Source organism: Haliotis cracherodii, unplaced genomic scaffold, assembly GCF_022045235.1.
Source record: "Haliotis cracherodii isolate W230 unplaced genomic scaffold, xgHalCrac1.p SCAF_5, whole genome shotgun sequence".
In the NCBI taxonomy this organism is placed as follows: Eukaryota; Metazoa; Mollusca; class Gastropoda; order Lepetellida; family Haliotidae; genus Haliotis; species Haliotis cracherodii.
In genome coordinates, this window is record NW_027266308.1 from 16,536,297 (window position 1) to 16,564,279 (window position 27,983).

General features: G+C 41.0%; 1 protein-coding gene across 1 annotated transcript in view; it reads left to right on the forward strand.

Moving 5' to 3' along the window:
- LOC139444410 (adhesion G protein-coupled receptor L4-like) overlaps positions 1-27,983 on the forward strand; it is a 78,318-nt gene that overhangs the window by 14,011 nt on the left and 36,324 nt on the right. The window contains exons 4-10 of the mRNA XM_071225382.1: positions 18,431-18,745; positions 19,220-19,399; positions 20,152-20,406; positions 21,268-21,308; positions 21,937-22,128; positions 23,363-23,431; positions 24,051-24,267. Coding sequence (XP_071081483.1) covers positions 18,431-18,745; positions 19,220-19,399; positions 20,152-20,406; positions 21,268-21,308; positions 21,937-22,128; positions 23,363-23,431; positions 24,051-24,267 — 1,269 coding nt within the window. The remainder of the gene's footprint in view (positions 1-18,430; positions 18,746-19,219; positions 19,400-20,151; positions 20,407-21,267; positions 21,309-21,936; positions 22,129-23,362; positions 23,432-24,050; positions 24,268-27,983) is intronic.

A 27,983-nucleotide genomic window follows, 5' to 3' on the forward strand; every position in this document is an offset into this window, starting at 1 on the left:
GATATATAGGTTTGTGGTACGACTGAATCCGTCAAAATCATCGTCTATATCTCGCTTCAAAGGATAAACGTTTGAACGGAAGAGACGTTCCATAGCCTGTGGAAGTAGTGTCAGGCAATCTAGGCCATCTTTTAGACATTCCAGTATGTTCTAATTTTCTGTTCTCTAATTTTGAATCGAAAATATTTTTCAAAGCAAAGTCAGGCCATGGAAGTCGCCAGTTTGAAACTAATGACGTATGGTTCGAAAAAAGCTTTCTGATTGGCTAGTGTCGACTTGTTTGTCGCTTCATTAGTCGGACAAAGTTCGCGAAAGGACTTTGATTAGCGGTAGCCAGAACTAAGATCTGATCTTAATGAGTAGTATAGGTAATGATGGTTCTGCCGCAACCCCACTGGAGCTGGATTTATATACCTATACTGCTACTACAGGTGGCATTTTTTATTCCAAAATGATTATGCGATTCAACGATAGTCATGAGATTAAGATAAATTGACTCCAGCTCACCAATACCTGGGGCCAGTCATTGCTTTAGATGAGCCTAAATGGTAATAAAAATATTCTTTATTATTTTTATCAATAAAGCGATATTCAACATTTTTATTAAGTTCTTCGTTCATTTTACTAGGAGACCAGACTATATAACTACACTCTTCTTGTAAATTGATAAGAAACAATTTATAACCGTATTTGGTTGGTTTAACATCACTGATATAATAAAAACCTTGTGGTAATTATCTCCATTTAATAGCTTTTTCGATCTCCATTATTATATATATTTATGTAAGCATTTGTCTAAATGTGATCAAACGATAGTAAGCAATCTATTTTTAATCTCCAATCTCCAACCAGTTCTTTGGTTTTGGCACGGAATAATTGACGCGCTTGTTGCCTCCCCTGTTCTATGAACTTTTTTTTCTCGTCTTCGCTAATACCACTGGTCTTACGAGATTTTGATCGAATCTCCTGCTTCATTGCGTTGTATTTGGTGAGTTCCGACAGCACTAAACGAAACTCATCCTCGGATATCTTACAATCGACCATTGCTGTCGAAATATGATCCTCAATGCTGTTCAACTTTGCTTCGGCGAGTATCCGAATACTATCGTGTTTTAATGCTTCTTTTTTTTGTAACCTACGAGAAATGAATTTTATCGCTATTCCTGCCAGTCCCGAGACTCCGGCGCGCGATTATAGTTGATAGTAAACCAACACCTGCAACACCGAGTCCCATGCCAGCTGCTACAAGAGCGGTGTCAACTCCGTTGAGAGCATTCAGCATTGCGATACTTTTTATACAATCCAAGTCTCAACTCCCTATCCTTCTCTATTTGATGTTTTATGTCGCTTATTTGATGTAATCGAAATCCATCAACAGAAATCCATCAACAGTTTCCATCTTTTCAAATGCCTCATCGAGCGCTGGATATAAACTCATAGTGTATATTACGAATATATAATAATCTTTAATTGATCTTGCTTTAATGTTTTGAGAGTATACATCAATCTTATCAAATGTATATTATACGGCAAGAATATCTTAGTAAGAGAAATACTACCACTTTTAATAATTTGGACCCCCTGGAGGGTTGCAACGGGCGATACTCCGATATGAATAATACTGCAACGTTGACGCTTGTGTTTCTTGAGCCATTTAATTGATAGACCTGGTAATATTTCGAAGGCATCTACCGGTGCATCTCCGAACAAGACTTCAATAATAAGCGTAGAAATATTAGGTATTGCACTCAAGTTAACTTTAATATCACCGAATTCTGTAACCAAATTTAATCTAACATTTTGGACTGCCGGACGACTATATAACATATGACCTGGGTCTTCTGGCAGGGGAGAGACTAACACACTTTTTCGTTTTGACGGGATATAGGCCGCGAGTACGATACCACTATTTATTATCTTAGTTAAATTATATCCCTTACCCATCATCACATAAGGTGGGGTAATGACGATATTCAGTAGCCACCTGATGTTTGCTTCGACCATAGTCCATTTATTCTCGCCCTTGAGAATAATATTGTACGAAGTGTTTTTAATGAATCTACTAACGTGGACATCGCTTAAATCTTCTAGATTACCCGTGAATGTAACTTCTTTCCGCTTGTATACATTATTGTGTAAGTGTAAAGCGCATAACTTACCATCGGTACCGGGTTTATCGAATCCTTCTGTGTCTCCGAGATCGGAAAGCGCAATTGTATTACATTGTCTGAGTGTTCCAGGGCCTGATGCATCAACCATTATTTATAATATGGAGGGTTACGTATCCTATATGTACAGGTTTGTGTTTTACATCTAATACAGAAATTTTGAGGTCTGAAATAATACCCCGATTTAATTTTTTATATTGTAATGATGAGAAAGATTTCGTTCTACCCCCCTGATATTTTTCATTTTTCACTGTAATAGATCTGAGCAGAGTTGAAGGACTTTCTAGTTGAATATTATCCATCGTGCTTATTTGATCAAGATGGATACACAACTCTTTATAGGGAACTAAATCGGGCAATGTCTCTCCATCAAATGTTGACCTGTATATTGATATAATTCCACGTGTAAATCCAAGTGTACCTGATAAGTTCCCTACAATCCGTACACCTTTTTCTCAAATGTTGATTTTCACTGTCCCATTCGACTCATCTTGTATTAGACTAATTCCATTAGGCTTAAAAATTTCATCATTGAGTGAGCATACGCTGTAATACCCATCAGGTATAATAATTAATTTTTCAATAATATTTTTTTCATCTAATATCCATATCTTATTATTACCTCTCGCAGCACTTATATTGGTCCACCGAGGGTAATACGTTAGTCGCATAAGAGCGACTTCGAGTTGTCCATCTGAGTTATCGATAGTACGAAGCAGTTCGATAGACTGACCATTTGCTATTATCGGGAGTGTAACATACATATTAAATATACAATGATACTATATCACAACTTAAATATGGCATCAACCATTATTTATAATATGGAGTGTTACACTTTAGTATCCTATATGTACAGGTTGGTGTTTTACATCTAATACAGAAATATTGAGGTCTGAAATAATTCCCCGCTTTAATTTTTTATATTGTAATGATGAGAAAGATTCCGTTCTACCACTATTATATTTTTCATTTTTCACTGGAATAGATCTGAGCAGAGTTGAAGGACTTTCTAGTAGAATATTATCCATCGTGCTTATTTGATCAAGATGGATACACAAATCTTTATAGGGAACTAGATTGGGTAATATATCACCATGTGTTATTATGTTGGTTTCTATAAATCTGGGGAGTGTAAATCCAAGTGTAACTGGTAAGTTACGTAAAAAAAAATTGTACCTTTTTCTCGAATTTCACTGTCCCATTCGACACATTTTGTGTGAGACTCATTCCATTAGGCTTAAAAATTTCATCATTGAGTGAGCATACGCTGTAATACCCATCAGGTATAGTAATGGATTTTTTTTACTTGATATATACATCCTATTATTTCTTCTCGCAGCACTTATATTGGTGCACAGCGGGTAATACGTTACATCACAGATAGCTACTTCGAGTTGTCCATCCGAGTTATCGATAGTATGAAGCAGTTCAATAGACTGACCATTTGTTATTCCCGGGAGTGTAACATACATATTAAATTTACAATGATACTATATCATAACTTAAATATGAAATCAACTTACATTACTGATCAATTGATTATAGTAACTGCCTCTGGTGCTGAGTTTAACGTTAAATTCCCCGATATCTTTAAAAATTACAGGGTCACGGCAACTAGCGATAAAATGGTGCACGATTGGTTTCACAATCCGATGCAATTTTGGAAGAATCAGTTAAACTTTGCCATATGGTGAGCAACTGGATGTGGCGTATCTGTTAATGCCCCAGTATTTAAACTATATAAGTCTGTTATATGATTTCACGTGTACTGTCAGATTAGACGTATACTTAAAGAAATTAGTGCTCCGTTACCGCATGATCGAGCGTGGAATTCCACAAATAATAATTATGATAGGTCCGCGTATGAGCGTATTTGTCAGGAATATAATGTTTCTACAAGTAAAGATTGGCGTATTAAAGGAGCAAACCATGGTCTAGGTGTTCCTTACACAGAGAAAAAAATAACCGTCAAAGAAGAAAGCGATTATGTATATAAAGAACTTAATAAAGATAAAGTTGATTTTCCTAAGTTGTTGCGTACCAGCAAACTTTACTCAAGAATATATGATTATTATAAAAAAAAACAGTCATTGGTATAAAGGCTGGGAACTTTTGAGTAACGATTGGAGAGGGGATATTATGAGTTTTAAGAGTGGGTCTATTTATATTGTTAAAAAGTTTATACAACTGAACGATACCACAAACGCTTGGAATGAATTTCTTAATGATAAAACGGAAAATAATTTTACTAACCCAGGATTTGTAAGATTTAATGAATCGATAAGAACTTATGTGTGGGCAATTCTCGGAGCACAATCGCAAACACGAACGTCCATTATCGGTTCTGGGACGGCGCTCGATGCGCAAAAACAGTTTGTCTCAAACGTGGAGGACGCCATTAATTCACCAGTTGACATACCATCGTCTATAAAGCGTTTTCAAGATGTATTACAGTACGCTCAATCCAAAGTGGACTACGTTTATGGGACTATACATGTCTCCGAGTAATATGGAACTTAAGATTGGTCAAGTGATAGGCTATAATAATAAAATTGTTATTGCTACCGATCAACAAAAAACAGGTATAAATTCAGATATTAACGTCGAATTAATAACGCAAACGATCACAGGCGAAAAGGGAATAGTCAAGCCACAGTTATCTACTATCGCTCAACCATCTACTAACGCACAAGTGTCACCGCATATTGCGGCTAAAAATCAACAACATATCGATGAAAAAACAGTTCTTGTAGTAGGTGGAGTCGCGGCTGGTTAAATAGTTCTAAGCGGATACGTACAACAGCCCTGCAATTGCTACGATCAGTGCCCACAAGTTTTGACTAAGCCAAGTGGTGGTCTTAGCTAATAAATTCAAGAGCCAGGAAATAACACTCCCTATTATACCAGGAAGTGCTACCGCAGCTTTCTCAGCGAGCTTTCCTAGTGCTGAGCCTAATGCTTTTAAATGCTTTTTTATCCACTCTTTTATACCATCCAACGTAGGCGGTGATCCGCCACCACCTGTACCACCTGTGCCACCGGTTAACGCGAGAGTCAAAGTCGATATAACAAATCCCAACGCGGTTAAAATACTCGCAACTGTTATTCCCTGTTCTCTGAACAATGTTTTAATTTTATCGGCCAGTGTAGTGTCATCGTTGAGGACTTGATCGATAGTTTCTTGAATTCGACTGATTTGCGAATGAAGTGCCTTTCTATTACTGGAAGCTGCTTCGAGGCGGGCCGATCTTTCGTCTTCTAACTTACGCAATCTTTCCGCTACGTGGCGTCTACTGAACTCATCGCCCGCCTGTTCAAGTTTTGTTTTCTCGTAATCTATATGCTTGTCGATTTCGGATATCTTGGCTGTATTATTCATGAGTTCTCCCCACATTGTTCGCATTGCCTTGTCAAGACCTCGTAATTCCCTAATACTTAACTCCGAGGATGGTACCTGTAACATGGAATTATCCTAATAGGTATCTCAGATTTCTCCGAGTCCGTCCGAGGCCACCATCGAGGAAGCTTCCAAATTATCTGTGTTGTTTACAATTTTATCACGCACACTCCGAAGAGCCTTAGTAGTCTTCGCGGAAAGTCATGAGTAGTCTACAAAACCTAATTTATCACGAACAGTGCTGATAATGGGGTTACCTTTTTCTCAAATGTTGATTTTCACTGTCCCATTCGACTCATCTTGTATTAGACTAATTCCATTAGGCTTAAAAATTTCATCATTGAGTGAGCATACGCTGTAATACCCATCAGGTATAATAATTAATTTTTCAATAATATTTTTTTCATCTAATATCCATATCTTATTATTACCTCTCGCAGCACTTATATTGGTCCACCGAGGGTAATACATGTACGTTAGTCGCATAAGAGCGACTTCGAGTTGTCCATCTGAGTTATCGATAGTACGAAGCAGTTCAATAGACTGACCATTTGCTATTATCGGGAGTGTAACATACATATTAAATATACAATGATACAATATCACAACTTAAATATGGCATCAACCATTATTTATAATATGGAGTGTTACACTTTAGTATCCTATATGTACAGGTTGGTGTTTTACATCTAATACAGAAATATTGAGGTCTGAAATAATTCCCCGCTTTAATTTTTTATATTGTAATGATGAGAAAGATTCCGTTCTACAACTATTATATTTTTCATTTTTCACTGGAATAGATCTGAGCAGAGTTGAAGGACTTTCTAGTAGAATATTATCCATCGTGCTTATTTGATCAAGATGGATACACAAATCTTTATAGGGAACTAGATTGGGTAATATATCACCATGTGTTATTATGTTGGTTTCTATAAATCTGGGGAGTGTAAATCCAAGTGTAACTGGTAAGTTACGTAAAAAAAAATTGTACCTTTTTCTCGAATTTCACTGTCCCATTCGACACATTTTGTGTGAGACTCATTCCATTAGGCTTAAAAATTTCATCATTGAGTGAGCATACGCTGTAATACCCATCAGGTATAGTAATGGATTTTTTTTACTTGATATATACATCCTATTATTTCTTCTCGCAGCACTTATATTGGTGCACAGCGGGTAATACGTTACATCACAGATAGCTACTTCGAGTTGTCCATCCGAGTTATCGATAGTATGAAGCAGTTCAATAGACTGACCATTTGTTATTCCCGGGAGTGTAACATACATATTAAATTTACAATGATACTATATCATAACTTAAATATGAAATCAACTTACATTACTGATCAATTGATTATAGTAACTGCCTCTGGTGCTGAGTTTAACGTTAAATTCCCCGATATCTTTAAAAATTACAGGGTCACGGCAACTAGCGATAAAATGGTGCACGATTGGTTTCACAATCCGATGCAATTTTGGAAGAATCAGTTAAACTTTGCCATATGGTGAGCAACTGGATGTGGCGTATCTGTTAATGCCCCAGTATTTAAACTATATAAGTCTGTTATATTATTTCACGTGTACTGTCAGATTAGACGTATACTTAAAGAAATTAGTGCTCCATTACCGCATGATCGAGCGTGGAATTCCACAAATAATAATTATGATAGGTCCGCGTATGAGCGTATTTGTCAGGAATATAATGTTTCTACAAGTAAAGATTGGCGTATTAAAGGAGCAAACCATGGTCTAGGTGTTCCTTACACAGAGAAAAAAAATAACCGTCAAAGAAGAAAGCGATTATGTATATAAAGAACTTAATAAAGATAAAGTTGATTTTCCTAAGTTGTTGCGTACCAGCAAACTTTACTCAAGAATATATGATTATTATAAAAAAAAACAGTCATTGGTATAAAGGCTGGGAACTTTTGAGTAACGATTGGAGAGGGGATATTATGAGTTTTAAGAGTGGGTCTATTTATATTGTTAAAAAGTTTATACAACTGAACGATACCACAAACGCTTGGAATGAATTTCTTAATGATAAAACGGAAAATAATTTTACTAACCCAGGATTTGTAAGATTTAATGAATCGATAAGAACTTATGTGTGGGCAATTCTCGGAGCACAATCGCAAACACGAACGTCCATTATCGGTTCTGGGACGGCGCTCGATGCGCAAAAACAGTTTGTCTCAAACGTGGAGGACGCCATTAATTCACCAGTTGACATACCATCGTCTATAAAGCGTTTTCAAGATGTATTACAGTACGCTCAATCCAAAGTGGACTACGTTTATGGGACTATACATGTCTCCGAGTAATATGGAACTTAAGATTGGTCAAGTGATAGGCTATAATAATAAAATTGTTATTGCTACCGATCAACAAAAAACAGGTATAAATTCAGATATTAACGTCGAATTAATAACGCAAACGATCACAGGCGAAAAGGGAATAGTCAAGCCACAGTTATCTACTATCGCTCAACCATCTACTAACGCACAAGTGTCACCGCATATTGCGGCTAAAAATCAACAACATATCGATGAAAAAACAGTTCTTGTAGTAGGTGGAGTCGCGGCTGGTTAAATAGTTCTAAGCGGATACGTACAACAGCCCTGCAATTGCTACGATCAGTGCCCACAAGTTTTGACTAAGCCAAGTGGTGGTCTTAGCTAATAAATTCAAGAGCCAGGAAATAACACTCCCTATTATACCAGGAAGTGCTACCGCAGCTTTCTCAGCGAGCTTTCCTAGTGCTGAGCCTAATGCTTTTAAATGCTTTTTTATCCACTCTTTTATACCATCCAACGTAGGCGGTGATCCGCCACCACCTGTACCACCTGTGCCACCGGTTAACGCGAGAGTCAAAGTCGATATAACAAATCCCAACGCGGTTAAAATACTCGCAACTGTTATTCCCTGTTCTCTGAACAATGTTTTAATTTTATCGGCCAGTGTAGTGTCATCGTTGAGGACTTGATCGATAGTTTCTTGAATTCGACTGATTTGCGAATGAAGTGCCTTTCTATTACTGGAAGCTGCTTCGAGGCGGGCCGATCTTTCGTCTTCTAACTTACGCAATCTTTCCGCTACGTGGCGTCTACTGAACTCATCGCCCGCCTGTTCAAGTTTTGTTTTCTCGTAATCTATATGCTTGTCGATTTCGGATATCTTGGCTGTATTATTCATGAGTTCTCCCCACATTGTTCGCATTGCCTTGTCAAGACCTCGTAATTCCCTAATACTTAACTCCGAGGATGGTACCTGTAACATGGAATTATCCTAATAGGTATCTCAGATTTCTCCGAGTCCGTCCGAGGCCACCATCGAGGAAGCTTCCAAATTATCTGTGTTGTTAACAATTTTATCACGCACACTCCGAAGAGCCTTAGTAGTCTTCGCGGAAAGTCATGAGTAGTCTACAAAACCTAATTTATCATGAACAGTGCTGATACCGTGTTTACCGGCTATCGTAGACAAGGCTAGGGGCTTACGAGTACCAGAATGCATAAGGTCAATATCTGGTTCGCCATGCAGTCACAATATTCCTTTACTATCTATTGTAAACTTTGAATAGTCACAACCAATAGGACTATCATCTTTAAAGGTATCGTAATAATCATCAACGGTTGATTGTAAAAGTTTTTCACCACCGGTTGCTTGTGAAAGTTCATCGTTAAGATTCATAAGGCTGGTTTCATCAGTATCTTCGATTGGATTCTGGTTATCAAAATCATCAAAGGTATCTAGATCAAAATCAGTCATTTTTATATTAAACATATGGTTATATAATTTCAATATAACAATGTCTTCGCAATACGGACGCAAGTTTAACCCACAACGTAGACTTCGAGATCCATTAGGGGTCAAAGCAATTCGTCAGTCTGTAACTATAACTAATAACCCTAGTACCATCGATCAGAATAAAATGCTTCTGGTTCGCTTTCCTAATCTCGGCGCACATGATGTGTTAGTTCCGGGAACTGTCCGACTAGCATTTACGATTATTTTGACTTCTACCGACATTAACAGGGAGCCCGCTCAGAACATAGGTCGTGCTATCGTTAAGAAAATCACGATTAAAATTAGCGGTAATGAGGTTTTGAGTATCGATGATAGCGATGTATACTATTGTTACATGGATCTCTGGAGAACGGATAAAGAGCGGGAAAACTTATAGTACCAAGGTATTTGTAATAAGAACACATTGAGACTGCGCTTAGATGCTTCTAGTGGTGATAGTACCGTCGTAAAAGATAAGGCTGTTGCTGACGCATTAGGTAACCGATTCTATATTCCCCTAGACTTTGAATTACTAGATTCCCACATGCCCTTTTATCAAGCATCCCTCGGCGATAGGTTAGAATACGAACTCACTTTTAATGACTACGGTAGAGTAATCAGAGCTGCTGAAGATGCTAGCTATTCCATTGACAATATCTCGCTGGAGTACGATATGATAACGGATCCCGAATTAGCCAGACAAATTCGTAACCATTATACCTGAAGTTTAGCCATTTTGTACGATCGCGTGCTGCGACACCGAAAGATCACGAGGGACAAAAATAATACGATGTGGAATATAAATCTAAACGTTCCCACGAGGTCGTTGAAGGGTATTTTAATGTTGTTCGAGGACCCCTCCGATGCGTTTAAAAGAAATACCGAGAAGTTCTACAATCCCAAGATTACAAAAGTAGAATTGACTATCGAGGGCGTTCCTAATCAACTATATAGTCAAGGAATGCTAGCGTATCACCAGCGGGATGAGATTAAAAAACTTCCTTCTATGAAACGTTCCCCGGAAGTTATCGCGGTCGTGAAAGATCTGTCTCTCGGGAGTGTATCGATGGGTGAATACCTCACCACGAAGTACACGCTATGGCTCGACATGCGAACAACGGACGATGACCAATTACACGGCAGTGGGAGGAGAATAGAAAATGCTAGCAAGGGTGTCACTATACAGATAACCAAGCTCCAGGAAACGGCTGGTAAATTAAACATATATTTGTACGTGATTATGGATGCACAACTTAATATACAGAATGGGAGATTCGTGCAAGCAATCTATTTATAATCTTTTACCTAAAGATCCGCACTGCGCTATCATATGCGGGCAAACGGGCTGTGGAAAAACAGATTTTATTCTAGATATTTTACAAAGTCATTATCGGGACGTTTTCGATCATATTATTATTCTGTGTCCGACTATAAGCGTTAATAAAACATACTTATCGAGAGATTGGGTAATGAATGACGACGGGGTACACAGAGTCGATCCGGGCGATCGTTTACAAGACTGTTTACGAGTATGTCACGAAAAATACAAGGAGAATCAACTCTTTTTGTAATAGACGACTGCAGCGCGAGTAAAGAACTCACAAAAAAGAAAGATATGCTTTCGTATTTAGCATTCTCCGGACGGCATACTGAACATAGCATTTGGGTACTTACTCGAAAATACAACTCTGTCCTGAAAGATCTAAGAGAGCAGACCAAATGGGTAGCACTCTTTCATTGCAAAGATCGAGATTCATTCGAGGAATGTTTACAAAAATAAATGATGTCATTTATACCAAGCTCGAACGAGATAAAGTCAGAAAACTGTTATCGGCAACGAAGCACTGTAAACTCGTATTAAAAACCGATCAACCAGCTGCTTATGCAATTGCTTAGCAAAATGTGGCAAAAATGTGGCAAAATTATAGCAAATATAGCAAAATTATAGCAAAATGTAGCAAATTGAACATTAGCGGTTAATATGACATAATGTGGTTCGAAATCATCATTCTTTCGCAACAGTTCATTTTTACGGGATGTATTGGATATGTCATATTATATTATGTTAGACTTAAATATCTCCTTAGGTATTACATTATGGAATGCGACAAACTCATCGAACAAATGCTCAAAGAATCTGATGCAGATGCTGAAGTAGTTACAGATAAATCTTTAGATAAACATAGAGAAAGACTCGCAGCTTTGGTAGCCGGTGGAAAATGTTCCCAATATTTGAGAGAAAATTATACCATGGAAAAAATTGATAAAATGAGCGACGAAGAGATTAAAAAACTGTATGCGTGTTACGAGTCTAGACTGGGAGCTACCATGACTAAAACGATAGGGTCGGCTATATTACAACTATACACAGTCGTAGCTAGTACGTTTCTCCCTATCCCGGCAGAACATCGCATGTATTTATGCGAATCTGTCGAGAAAGACCCATTCATCGAACACTCAGTGAGCTGTGAGTTTTATCATAGATACGGAATGTTCTTAGCTCCACTCACCACAGCTTTAATAACGGCTAGGTATTGTTAATTTAAACATACGTGCCCACTTAATAATATAAATTGAGACTCAACAGATTGCGGAAATACAATCACAACAGACACCACAGATTGTGAACGAGGATGCACAACAGATTGCGGAACAACGAGTGAATGAGGATGTGAATGAGAAACCAGCGATTGCACCACAAACACAGATTGCACCACATATGAATGAGAAAATACTAAAAGCCAGAGTGACAAAGAATCCTTTGAAAATAGCTGCAGGAAGAAAGGGAGGACTCGTGAGGAGAGCGAAACTAATAAATAATTCAAATATTAATCTGATTAAAACATGGGCACTAGTAGGAGTTGTTGGTATAGCGGCTGTATGGTTCTTTTATAAGACCGGAGAAGAGAAAACGTCACCCCCAATGCAACAACAAGTTCATTTAGAGGTTAGCCCGCATATAATGCTATAAGAAGCATGACTACTCCAGTTACAGACGGTAAAATGTTGGTAAACGCAACGTATCATTCAGCGGTGGTCACCGGCTTGGCCATTGGCTGTGCTCGTATAGCTAAAATGATTACTAAAGCCACCCCTCCCAAGCTAGATTTTAATAGTTATGATATACCAATGATGATTCTGGATATTGGATTAGCAATGGCAACGAAGGATATGCTCATCAAACAAGGGCTTATCCCGGAATACATAATGAAGTAATTAAACATTTGAATATTTTATATTATTAAACATATGGCAACAATTGCGATGATGGTCGGTGGAGCTATTGTTAATGCTCTAGCTTTTTCGGGGAGTAAATTTTTATTTTCTACTTTGAGGGAATCAAACGCTAAAGAGGTGGAAGAGGAGCGTAAAAGACATTATAAAGCTTTAGAACAACTCGAAGCAGCTCAGTCACAATATACGCGGCAGAGAATGAAGAGATTAGACTTTATTCGTGAAGAAATGCGTAAGGAAGGACATTCAATTCAAACGTTTAAGGATGTCGAATCTGCCATGCACGAATACTTCCTCGTTTAAGGGAAAAAACTTGACCCCATACTGAGACCAACAATGAGTCGGTTTTATACACCTTCAGAGGCTCAGAAAGACTGTGAGGTCATATTTGTGATAATGGGGTTATCTGCTGTTGCAATTGTCAGCTATACCTTGACCTAGTTAGCTAATCTATAAATAGCGTTGCCTGACTGCCTAATCAATAGCATAGATGTGATTTGCATTTAGACAAATGATATGATAGATGTATAAACCATGAATCATTGCAGATTTACACTCATGGGTAAGAAAACTCTATGTAACCGACGCTGTGTTGATATTTACTGCGGCACACACAATTATTACATCAAGTGTGGAAACATAAACTATACATGTTCTGTATGTGGGATAGGGGTCAAAGGTCGTTATTGTTTATGTAAGGAACACGGTGCTGATAGGGTCAGGAACCAGATTATTTATGCTAGGAAGAGAGGTTACATCAACGAGAGGAATAGGTTGCGGAGAATACGTATTCAGATATATGAAAAACAACCAATTAGACATTTGTCTCATTTTGCATATACCATGGTCACAAGGGAGTTGAAGGCTATGGCAAAGCAACGTGGTTTACATGGATATTCCCGAATGAGAAAAGCTGAATTGATTACCTTACTCGGTTTGGAATACAACAAACCCCAGACTGTTAGAGAACTCAAAGCTCAAGCGAGAAACAGTGGGCTGAGAGGTTATTCTCGAATGAGAAGAGCTGAATTGATCGCTTTACTAGATAATAATCAACCTAATGATGTTGATGATATTCAACATAATGATAATAATCAACAACAACAAGAATTAATATTTGTACCCACATCCGCCGGCGTTGGTAAATATCTAAGAGGTTGGAAGATGGATATTAATTCCAACATGGATGTTAACGATATTAAGCCAATCATATCGAGTAAAATTAACGAGGAGTTAGATGATTTACATAGTATAAAATACCAGCTGACGATTAAAATGTTATTGAGTAAAAGTAACACAGACGATAGCACCGAATATACCGAACCATATTTCCATAGCAATCAAGAAGTTATAACCGAATCCGATACTTTAAACGCATCATTAGATACATCAATTCAGAGGATACAGGAAACTTTAGAACGTTGGACTAATAGAGGTTCAGGTTGGGGTGTGGATAAAATGGATAGTTTATATTTAGATATAGCAAATTATATGCCTTTCAAAGATGGATCTTATATAGATTTAACCCCGTATTATAAGAAGAAAAAAGCCATAATTAACGTAAAAAATAAATCCGATGACTGTTTAAGAATGATGATAAGATCTGCATTGTTCCCCGTAGATTCTAAAATTGCAAATAGACCTTCTAGCTATCCCCAAAACGATGGATTCAACTTCGATGGTATAGACGAACCTACACCAATATCACAAATTGATAAGGTGGAAAAGCAAAATAATTTAGCTATAAATGTTTTCGGACATTCTAAAGGAATTTTTGTATACACGATAAGCTCCGCTGCGGAACATATCCCCAGAATCAATTCATTTCTGATCGAAAAAGATGGAAAATATCATTATACGTGGATAAAGAGTTTAAACAGGCTATTATACGATCAAGCAAAATATAAGGGAAAGAAATATTTCTGTGAAAGATGCCTACATGGGTACAGCAGACAAGATCTATTAGAAGCGCATAAAGAAGACTGCAGTGGTGTTGGACAGACCGCTATCAGGATCGATATGCCTAAAGAGGGAAAAAATATATTAAAATTTGAACATTATTGTAATCAAATGCCAGTACCGTACGTAATTTACGCCGACTTCGAAGCGCTTATCAAACCCATAGAAAATACTAATCGCAATACTGATAGTAGTTTTACGTACAAAACTCAAGAGCATATTCCTTGTGTGTTTGGATATATAGTTGTAAGGTATGATGGGAAAACAAATACTCCCGTGATTTACAGAGGTCCCGATGCAGCGGGAAAGTTCCTAGAATATCTACAAAATGAAGAGAGAATAATCAGGGAAAAATTATCGTGTAAGAAACCCATGTGTATGACGAGGGATGATTGGAGGGTCCATAAGAAGTCAACAAGTTGTCATAATAAACCCCTGGATGGGGATTCCGTAAGAGATCATTGTCACGTCACTGGTAATTATCGGGGAGCCGCGCATAACGAGTGTAACTTGAAACTAAAAATGAATTCTCAAACAATACCCATCCCCGTTGTGTTTCATAACCTTAGGGGATACAATTCACATCTCATTATGCAACTCTTAAAGACCGACGGCGGTTTAACGTGCATTCCTAATAATATGGAAAAATACATATCATTCTCGTTGACTAAACCTTTACATTATAGGGACAAGGATGGGAAATCTAGAATAAAGCAAAGTAATGGGCTTAGATTCATAGACTCCGTACATTTTCTGTTATCTTCCCTGGACAATTTAGCTAATGCGAACAATCCAGATGACTTTGCGATAACAAATCAATATACCGATAAGATAACTCGTCATTTGTTGCTGAGAAAAGGTGTATATCCTTACAAATATATGGATGCTTGGTCTAGATTCGAAGAAACTGAGTTACCACCCCTCGAATCATTCTATAGTAACTTAACAGAATCTAAAATAACAGATGCCGATTATGAACACGCTCTGACGGTCTGGGATAAATTAGGTTGTAAGAATTTAGGCGATTATCACGATCTGTACTTAAAAACCGATGTACTGTTACTCGCCGATATATTCGAGATATTTAGAAAGACATGTTTAAAACAATACGGCTTGGACCCGGCATGGTACTATTCCAGTCCCGGACTATCGTGGGATGCATTGTTGAAGAAGACCGGCGTAGAACTAAAACTACTCACATATTACGATATGCACTTGTTTATTGAGAAAAGATTAAGAGGTGGTATATCGATGGCAGCAAAAAGGTATTCTTAGGCTAATAATAAATTAGTGGAAGGATACGATCCGAGTAAACCCGACACGCATATATTATATCTCGACGCTAACAATTTGTACGGATGGGCTATGAGTCAACCTTTACCCACAGGTGGTTTTGAGTGGGTCGATGATGTCAATGTGAATAATATCCATAATAATGATGAGAATAAAGGGTACATACTAGAAGTTGACTTGGAATATCCAAGTTCGTTTGTTTCATAAAGATCATAACAGTTATCCGCTAGCTCCCGAAAGATTAATGGTAAATAAAGATTGGATGTCGGAATATCAACGCTCCTTGATGGGTAATAGTAGGTTAGCTAACGTAGAAAAACTCGTTCCAAATTTGATGGATAAGACAAAATATATAGTTCACTACAGAAATCTCCAGTTGTATCTATCGTTAGGTATGAAACTTAAGAAAATACACAGAGTTCTAAAGTTTGATCAAAGCCCTTGGATGGAGCCCTATATAAGGTTGAACACAGATTTAAGAAAGATGGCTACCAGCGATTTCGAAAAGAATCTATATAAGCTCATGAATAACTCAGTATTTGGTAAAACTATGGAAAATCTAAGGAAGCGTGTTGATGTTAAATTAGTCAGATCTAATGAGGAAGAAAGACTCAGGAAACTCATAGCCAGTCCGGCTTTTAACAGAAGCAAGATATTCGATAACGACTTAGCCGCGTTGCATATGCAGAAAAGTAATATAAAATTCAACAGACCGGTGTACGTCGGTATGAGTATTCTCGACTTAAACACTTAATGTATGACTTTTATTACAACGAACTTAAGAAGCAATACGGCGATAGATGCGAGGTGTTATATACCGACACAGATCCTTTGTTGATGGAAATACAAACCGAGGATGTGTATAAAGATATGGCAGAAAAAATAGATATGTACGACACGAGCGATTACCCTAAAGATAATCCACTGCACAGCGTAGTAAATAAAAAGGTGTTAGGTAAGATGAAGGATGAATGTGCTGGGACCCCTATAGCAGAGTATGTAGGATTAAGACCTAAGTTGTATTCTATAAAAAAAGTCCGATAATGGAGAGATAAGAAAAGCCAAGGGTGTTAAGAAGTATGTTGTATAAAGCATATCAAACACGAACAGTATAAAGAATCATTATTCAACGGTAGAACGTTCAAACACGAGATGAACTCTTTAAGAAGTTACAATCATAGGATATATGGATTAAGAATGAACAAGACATCATTATCCCCCTTAGATACAAAGAGATGGATTGATAATGATGGTGTAACTACCTATGCTTATGGTTATGGTGGTAATACCATACCGTTGGGAACTATGAACAACTCTTCTCGTACAAATGCCCTACCCGGTCCATCTTGAAGATAATAAAGAATAGGCTCTCCTTCTTTCGTAACCAATCGACTAATGTTATACGGCTTAAGAGACCAAATCGGATCGGTTGCACGACGTAGGCCTCCTTCCAGTTCACGTAGGCCTCCTTCCAGTTCACCGGGCTGGTATAAATATCTTACCCTTACTCTATCGGAAGTTTTCGTTCTTTGCCTCTTCTCGGTGCTGAAGATTCGGAAGTCACAGATTTCATTTTAATAGCATCGGATGGCTTCTTCCCTATTAATCTTGTTACTTCATCATTCAGCGCTGATACAACGGCTGATAATCGTGTCACCCATTCGGTTGATCTCAATTGCTCGGATTTCATTTCGATCCCATACTGATAGCCAAACAAACGTTCCGCTAATGTCCTGTTTCGACGATAGCTTGACTGCGGTGGGCCTCTCTTTCACCACGCCTGATTTCGACATTGTGCTTTGTTAACAGTTTAGTTATCGATCCCATAAACTCGCGACCGGGATCTACTTGAAATAGCTTAGGTCATTTTAGTGGTCCGCGTTTATATATGCGACTCAGTGCATTAGCTACTTCTGTTGAATCTTTCGAGGTTAATGGCTCTGCCCCTTTGTATCGACTAGCCACATCCACTACTGTTAAAGCGTATTTATACGTTTTGCGTTTTACCTTTTCATGAGGAAGAAACAAGAGGTCAGCCTGATGAACTTCATTCGTTGTAAAAATATCAAACTTCTTCCTCGGTATATAACGCGGTGCTGGTAAATATATTTGCCACATCGCTTGTTTCTTTAACCAATCCTTGGCCACATCTTTAGATACCTTAGCCGTGGTGTCTAATTCTTTTATTGCTCTGATACCTTTCCAATATCCTCGTGGGCTATAGTAAATTTTATTCATTATTAATTAATATTGATGTTTCGTTTAATACAACTCATGTCTATCGTTGAATCGCATAATCATTTTGGCATAAAAAATGCCACCTGTAGTAGCAGTATAGGTATATAAATCCAGCTCCAGTGGGGTTGCGGCAGAACCATCATTACCTATACTACTTAATTAAATTGAGATATTAATAAATACCTTGTATCCAGTCATATTTAAAGGTTGTCATGTTCAACAACAATCACAAAGTTTATTATTATTATTATCATTATTATTATTATTAAAATATTTGTAAAAGCGGAGCAGTATATAGGAACGATTTCTGAGCTACCTTTTTTCACACAACATTCACCATCTGCAGGCGGTAACACCAACAACCAGTTCACCATAGACAGCACAACAGGGGTCATCATCAACACTAAACCGCTGGACCGAGAGACAGTCCCCAGCTACACCCTGTACCTGGCGGCGGTAGACGTCACGTCACATCAGACAGCGACAGCCAAGATGGTTGTCGTAGTATCTGACGTCAATGACAATGGCCCACATTGCTCCACTCCCCAGCACGCGTCTGTATGTGAGGTAGCACCCCCGGGACAAGTGGTCATATCACTGGGTTGTAGAGACGACGATACAGGGCCCAACGCTGAGTCGACGTATGCGATCCAGCACCCAGGTTAGCTACAGAAGTAGTGTATCCCTATTGCGTGGATCGATGCTCATGATGTCAGTCACTGGATTGTCTGGTCCAGACTCGATTATTTACAGACCGCCGTCATATAGCTGGAATATTGCTGAGTGCGCCGTTAAACAAGAAACAAACAAACAAATCATACTTGTGTGTCAGTTTATTGATGTTTGCAATATTCCAGCAGACCAAGGCGGCCTGCATATTATCAAGCTGGGCTGGACACAGTGATTGATATTATGAACAGCGTCCCAGACCATCTTGGTACGATAGCATGCAATAAAGACACATATCTTGACAACCCGAATTATCCTTGTCGCCTCTCACGACCGACAAGTAAGACAGTCCCGGGTACCTAAAAAATGTCTGCATTTATGATAAATGATGAAAATGTATTTGTAATGATTACACCTTCAACAGACATTCGTGTGTCTAATCCTACCAATGGTGCTTTCTGACAAGGTTACCTTCCCTTCAACGTGTCACAATACGGCAACATCCTGGTTGCCTCACCCTTAGCCTTCAGAGACGACAAGAAAACCGCCGGCTTTAACACCTTCAGCTTCCCCGTAGGGGTCAGGAACGTCGCCTACCCCCACCACGAAACGGTGGTCAGGGTCCGGATAGACATCCATCAGTCAGGTCAGACGGAAAATTAAATGGAAATTAATAAAGCCTAAACAAATACACTGAAGTAAGTCGGGTCTAACGCCGCTTTGGGCAATTTGTTCAGTTACATCTCGGCGTGTCAGCTTAATATTGTAGGAAAGCCCACGCTTTGGTGAAACGTGCGAGCACGAATTTGATACTGGTAAACCAAGAACTATTATCAGAGCTAATATGAATTCGAACCAACGACCATACGATTCTTATCCGCTGACTCTTTAAAAGCCATTCTTTAAAATGTAATGAATCCATATATTAAAGAATTCATTTTGGGGGCACGTGTCTGTAATATTGATATCTCGGCCTGATCCGAGAAGGTGGACGGATGATCGAGCGAGGCAATGAGACCTCACTACGACATCATGCTGATCGTCCATTGGAATGTGTGTTTTGGCTTGTCTATGCCATGCAACATTAACTTTCCACAATATGCTGACACGCCGTGATAGAACTGAAATGTTGTTAAAAAGGTGTTTGGGCTCACCACTGACCAAGTTAAGTCGTAAAAGCCCCCGTACATTCGTTATGCTGAGTTGCGTCTTTTAGGCGTGCCAGAATCCTACGATGTACTATAAGTTGCTGTTGAGCAAAAACCTCAACACTATAGACTGCGTTGCGGAAACACTAATCATTATCACTATATACCAAATATATCATAGGCTGTATGAAAGGACACCGTTTTCAGTGGAACTATGTACGTATCTGTTTTTGGTATACAATGGTTTCAGCTTGCCTCACCGGATGGCAGTTTGAGCGTTCCCCGGAACGGTATCTGTCCGTCAACGTTGTTAACGCTGTCACTGCATCATCGGTAACGTTCTGCACGCAGCAGTGCCGTGATGGAACTAGGTTCAGATGCAACTCCGTCAACTGGGACGTCGTGAGAGGACGCTGTGAGATGGTGACGGAGACGGCGTACACGAGACCAGGGAGATGGATGGACAGACCGGGCACTGTCCTGCTTAGAAAATATTGTGTGGCGGGTAAAGCGAGCTGGCAGTCTCACTAAAATCAGATTTTTTTACTCTGATACGATACGTATCTGCATAAACATCTGAAGACACCGCCATAGGAGTCGCGTCGGATGAACCTTCTGATCAGCAATCTAGCGTCGGGACTTCTAAATTCTCGCTACGAGTGACGAATCATTCTAAGCAGCATATAGGATATCTGTATCTCGAAAACGAACTGAAAAGACAATATCCGAATGTAGAAATTATAAGGGCGCTCTTTCATTGTTGTGTATACTTTATACACCCTGTTGTTTCTGAGCACCGTGGCATCTACACCCAGAAGGGAGTACCATCGTTGTGTGGGTTTCAGTTGTACAAATCCAAAATTAGAGATCAAGTGTAAAAATGAAATTTAAAATCAGATTTGCTCTCAGATTTTAACGCAAAACGTTTATTTTTCGGAGTAAAGATATGATTTTAGTGAGAGTGAGTCAGCATACCGATAATAGCACGTCTCTAGTCCTCATCCCCTGTTATCTCCAAGGCATTATTATTAATACCTTGGACCCATTTGCTGACAGTCTCAGTTTGGAAGGGATTCATGATCACACTCTTGCACATGGTAGCAAATGGTTCAAGCGTCCACAATTGTGTTACGCTGCAGTCATTCTACAAACTGATATCATGTATAGAACAAATACGAAAATTGCAAAATGATTATTGTAATGTTACAACTCATTTTCAATGGCACATTTAAGCACAATTTGATTTAGCTATAATGCATCATCTTCCCAAGGCAGGGGAGTTAACTGACTATAAAAGTCCAGTTGAAACCAGAAAGTTTTACCTTTATTGGTAAACACTAAAGGGGAGTTCTTCATCTTCTTTCAGAGCCGGAACCTTCGCCATACTTGAAACTCTTTCTCTCCAAGGTAGGTTTTTATGTCTGCATCAGCCACCCATACATTGTCACGTGTCCAAACGCCATATTACCATGTCAGTACGGCGTCATATGATGCCCCGGCATGTCCAAGTGAAACAGATCAGTCCAAGTGAGGTCCTTGGATGGTGACGTTGAATGGTATTTCTAGTTTTGAAAATTATGTATATAGTCCGACCTATGTAGATCAATGAATTTCAGTGCAACGTTTTTACCTTGCATGAGGTACAGTCTGCCGCAGTCTACAGGTGTTGGGGTCGTCGAGTGCTTAGAGTGCAAGCTGGACACGATGAAATCGGGTCGATTCCCCAACTGGGTACAATGTGTGATGATTATCTTCAGGTTCAGACTCCGATCTTATTGAGGCTCCTTTTCAAGTTAAAGGGAGTTTTTGTCAAAATTATTTACTTTCACTAAGCGTTAGTCTTATCAGGCTGGCATCACCCTAACATATCACGTTATTTTCACTTTTACTGTATTCACATATGTTTGCGACTAAAAGGCCATGTCATCTATATCTGTCAACTAGGAGAAAAGATTGATTCAGATTTAAATCGGAATTGTCAAAAAGCACACCGATCATAATCTATATCGGTCACAAGTTTTTCCTTCATACCCAGCTCCCCGGGGTCAGTGGGCTGGTCCCCTACAAAGAGACCTACCCCCTGCTGGAGATGCTGCGTCTGTACACGGAGTGCCCTGACGACCAGACGCACGTGGACGTGTGGTGGGTGACAGACGGGCTGCTGACGCTGGTGGACAGAACCAACTTCACTGAGATGGCTGATAATGCTACGGAGGCAGTAGTCCAGGTAGAAGGCACACCGTATCTGGCATTGTCGCCGGGGTTCGAGTCCCAGATTCACCACGATCATGATCCTAGGTCCATCAGCACCATACCCGGCTCGTGGTTTCACCAAAGTGTTAAACGTTTAGCATCTGCATCACTTTGTACTTCCCTGCCACATTAAGGCCCTTAGGTAACTGAAATAATGTTGCATTAAGTGAGTGAGTTTGGCTTGGTTGGTTGGCTTGCTGTTTTTACGCCGCACTCAGCAATATTCCAGCTATATGACGGCGGTCTGTAAATAATCGAGTCTGGACCACACAATCCAGTGAGTGACATCGTGAACATCGAGAGTTTGGTTTGGAAGAGTATTTCAGTTTAGCTAAGGATAAGACATGGATAAACGATTTCTTATTACAATTAGGAGTGACGTTTGGTGAAGGTTCTATGAAGCAGTTGATAACTGTGTTACAACCTACACCGCTCCTAATTGGAATAAGTTGATCATCCATATATCTTATACTTACTTAGTACTCCAACGCCAAGAAGTATTTCGGTTATATCACGGGGTTGTGGCAAACTGATTAGGTGCTGCTCCCTAGACATTTACCACTTTGGTGAAACCTAGAATTCGAACCTAGGATTCAAACCTTCGGTCATAGGTTCAAGGCAGGCCTAAGGGACACAGCTGGGCACAATGAAGTGCAGCAAGTGGGGTACCCGTGTCCCTCAAAGCGGCGCTAAACTCGACCCGCGCACTATCGGTATCAAGTCAGTCTTCAAGATTCCAAACCAACTCGGTCAATTGTATCGTTATTCAGGAAAAAGCCATTTCGAAACCATTTTGTAGATTCCGGTGAAGAACATCCCCCAGAGATCTCATACATCTCGTTATATCCGACTAGGGAATCGGTTGGTTAGCCTCTATTTGGCTGAATGTATGCTCATATCTGTTGTGTGGAAAACAAGAAAGGAAGAGAGTTTGGGCACAACACAACAGGATTTTTTACTCTCCTATATTATTCTCCAACGTGAGAATACGTTGGTCAACATTACTTTAATTAATAATTGTTAATGGCGCATAGGCATTTAATAGGATCGGATATCAGTTATTAAAAGATTATTTTAATACAGTGTAATGCTTAGACTAAGCCAGCTGTATGTAGGCAAGAAAGGGAATGGAGTAATGAAATATATAAATGTTTGTCAGAACGTCACAGTAAAGGTATTGTCTGAAAAATATACCACTCTATTTTCAGTCGATGGTCGACACTGTGTCCAACCTGCTACAGGATATGTTCGTGGGACACTGGGCGACGCTCCACGAGGTGGGTATCTGCCGCTCGGATCTACCATGGAATGGTTACAACCAACATTAGAAATTCGGGTTTTTTTTCAAAACTTTATTTCACTTTACCTCGGAGTGAGAAGCTAGTCCTGCTTGAACGAGACAATGATGTTTACTTTGTGTACATTTTCTGTCAGTTTTATTGATTTCCAATTTTTAGCAAAACTGAAGAGGTATAGTCTCAAATGCTACTGGTCAATGATGACTACCATCAGTGAGTTGGAGTTTAACGCTACTTTAAACAACATCATTTCAGTCATATCACATCAGGTCAGTTTAATGTGGGAGGGATTGGTGCAGGTCGTAGACATTTACCACACTGGTGTAGCCCACGAACATGGATATGGTGCTGACAAACCAAGCTACATAAGGAGAGGGAACCTGGGAATGGGACCCACGATCGTAGGATTGTGCTAAAACACTAAGAGACACTCCGCTCAGCGAATTGCGGCTCTTTGGACTACTTGGCCATCCCTTTCCCCATGACTGTTGAAGGCTCTCATGTTGTATTACACAGGCAGTGTATGGCAGTTCGTAGAAGCACTTAAGTCAGGCATGACAAAACATTGCACGTACAATAGTGTAATCTGATGTTTCAGAAAGGTCACGAGTCTTCTAAGATTCTGCGAACCATGGAGACGTTGACAACAGCTTTGGCAGCGACTTTGACAACGAACTTTACAGTGACCGCTGAAAGCCTAGTGGTCAGGGCGCTCCACGAAGACGCAGATCAACTTCGGGACCAGCTACTGGATATCACCCCAGGAGACGGGACCCCTAGTACAGTCTACATACCCGCTGATGTCCTGGCTACAGGTATACAATCTCCCCATGATATTGGCCACCCAGTGCGGTCTACTTACCCACTGATGTCCTGGCTACAGGTATACAATCTCCCCATGATATTGGCCACCCAGTGCGGTCTACATACCCACTGATGTCCTGTCTACAGGTATACAATCTCCCCATGATATTGGCCACCCAGTGCGGTCTACATACCCACTGATGTCCTGGCTACAGGTATACAGTCTCCCCATGATATTGGCCACCCAGTGCGGTCTACATACCCGCTGATGTCCTGGCTACAGGTATACAGTCTCCCCATGATATTGGCCACCCAGTGCGGTCTACATACCCGCTGATGTCCTGGCTACAGGTATACAGTCTCCCCATGATATTGGCCACCCAGTGCGGTCTACATACCCGCTGATGTCCTGGCTACAGGTATACAGTCTCCCCATGATATTGGCCACCCAGTGCGGTCTACTTACCCGCTGATGTCCTGGCTACAGGTATACAATCTCCCCATGATATTGGCCACCCAGTGCGGTCTACATACCCGCTGATGTCCTGGCTACAGGTATACAATCTCCCCATGATATTGGCCACCCAGTGCGGTCTACTTACCCACTGATGTCCTGGCTACAGGTATACAATCTCCCCATGATATTGGCCACCCGGTGCGGTCTACATACCCGCTGATGTCCTGGCTACAGGTATACAATCTCCCCATGATATTGGCCACCCAGTGCGGTCTACTTACCCACTGATGTCCTGGCTACAGGTATACAATCTCCCCATGATATTGGCCACCCAGTGCGGTCTACATACCCGCTGATGTCCTGGCTCCAGATATACAATCTCCCCATGATATTGGCCACCCAGTGCGGTCTACTTACCCACTGATGTCCTGGCTACAGGTATACAGTCTCCCACTGATATTGGCCACCCAGTGCGGTCTACTTACCCGCTGATGTCCTGGCTACAGGTATACAGTCTCCCACTGATATTGGCCACCCAGTGCGGTCTACTTACCCACTGATGTCCTGGCTACAGGTATACAGTCTCCCACTGATATTGGCCACCCAGTGCGGTCTACTTACCCACTGATGTCCTGGCTACAGGTATACAGTCTCCCACTGATATTGGCCACCCAGTGCGGTCTACTTACCCACTGATGTCCTGGCTACAGGTATACAGTCTCCCACTGATATTGGCCACCCAGTGCGGTCTACTTACCCACTGATGTCCTGGCTACAGGTATACAGTCTCCCACTGATATTGGCCACCCAGTGCGGTCTACTTACCCACTGATGTCCTGGCTACAGGTATACAGTCTCCCACTGATATTGGCCACCCAGTGCGGTCTACTTATCCGCTGATGTCCTGGCTACAGGTATACAATCTCCCCATGATATTGGCCACCCAATGCGGTCTACTTATCCGCTGATGTCCTGGCTACAGGTATACAATCTCCCCATGATATTGGCCACCCAGTGCGGTCTACTTATCCGCTGATGTCCTGGCTACAGGTATACAATCTCCCCATGATATTGGCCACCCAATGCGGTCTACTTACCCGCTGATGTCCTGGCTACAGGTATACAATCTCCCCATGATATTGGACACCCAATGCGGTCTACTTATCCGCTGATGTCCTGGCTACAGGTATACAATCTCCCCATGATATTGGCCACCCAGTGCGGTCTACTTATCCGCTGATGTCCTGTCTACAGGTATACAATCTCCCCATGATATTGGCCACCCAGTGCGGTCTACTTATCCGCTGATGTCCTGGCTACAGGTATACAGTCTCCCCATGATATTGGCCACCCAGTGCGGTCTACATACCCGCTGATGTCCTGGCTACAGGTATACAGTCTCCCCATGATATTGGCCACCCAGTGCGGTCTACATACCCGCTGATGTCCTGGCTACAGGTATACAGTCTCCCCATGATATTGGCCACCCAGTGCGGTCTACATACCCGCTGATGTCCTGGCTACAGGTATACAGTCTCCCCATGATATTGGCCACCCAGTGCGGTCTACTTACCCGCTGATGTCCTGGCTACAGGTATACAATCTCCCCATGATATTGGCCACCCAGTGCGGTCTACATACCCGCTGATGTCCTGGCTACAGGTATACAATCTCCCCATGATATTGGCCACCCAGTGCGGTCTACTTACCCACTGATGTCCTGGCTACAGGTATACAATCTCCCCATGATATTGGCCACCCGGTGCGGTCTACATACCCGCTGATGTCCTGGCTACAGGTATACAATCTCCCCATGATATTGGCCACCCAGTGCGGTCTACTTACCCACTGATGTCCTGGCTACAGGTATACAATCTCCCCATGATATTGGCCACCCAGTGCGGTCTACATACCCGCTGATGTCCTGGCTCCAGATATACAATCTCCCCATGATATTGGCCACCCAGTGCGGTCTACTTACCCACTGATGTCCTGGCTACAGGTATACAGTCTCCCACTGATATTGGCCACCCAGTGCGGTCTACTTACCCGCTGATGTCCTGGCTACAGGTATACAGTCTCCCACTGATATTGGCCACCCAGTGCGGTCTACTTACCCACTGATGTCCTGGCTACAGGTATACAGTCTCCCACTGATATTGGCCACCCAGTGCGGTCTACTTACCCACTGATGTCCTGGCTACAGGTATACAGTCTCCCACTGATATTGGCCACCCAGTGCGGTCTACTTACCCACTGATGTCCTGGCTACAGGTATACAGTCTCCCACTGATATTGGCCACCCAGTGCGGTCTACTTACCCACTGATGTCCTGGCTACAGGTATACAGTCTCCCACTGATATTGGCCACCCAGTGCGGTCTACTTATCCGCTGATGTCCTGGCTACAGGTATACAATCTCCCCATGATATTGGCCACCCAATGCGGTCTACTTATCCGCTGATGTCCTGGCTACAGGTATACAATCTCCCCATGATATTGGCCACCCAGTGCGGTCTACTTATCCGCTGATGTCCTGGCTACAGGTATACAATCTCCCCATGATATTGGCCACCCAATGCGGTCTACTTACCCGCTGATGTCCTGGCTACAGGTATACAATCTCCCCATGATATTGGCCACCCAATGCGGTCTACTTATCCGCTGATGTCCTGGCTACAGGTATACAATCTCCCCATGATATTGGCCACCCAGTGCGGTCTACTTATCCGCTGATGTCCTGTCTACAGGTATACAATCTCCCCATGATATTGGCCACCCAGTGCGGTCTACTTATCCGCTGATGTCCTGGCTACAGGTATACAGTCTCCCCATGATATTGGCCACCCAGTGCGGTCTACATACCCGCTGATGTCCTGGCTACAGGTATACAGTCTCCCCATGATATTGGCCACCCAGTGCGGTCTACTTACCCACTGATGTCCTGGCTACAGGTATACAATCTCCCCATGATATTGGCCACCCAGTGCGGTCTACATACCCGCTGATGTCCTGGCTACAGATATACAATCTCCCCATGATATTGGCCACCCAGTGCGGCCTACTTACCCACTGATGTCCTGGCTACAGGTATACAGTCTCCCACTGATATTGGCCACCCAGTGCGGTCTACTTACCCGCTGATGTCCTGGCTACAGGTATACAGTCTCCCACTGATATTGGCCACCCAGTGCGGTCTACTTACCCACTGATGTCCTGGCTACAGGTATACAGTCTCCCACTGATATTGGCCACCCAGTGCGGTCTACT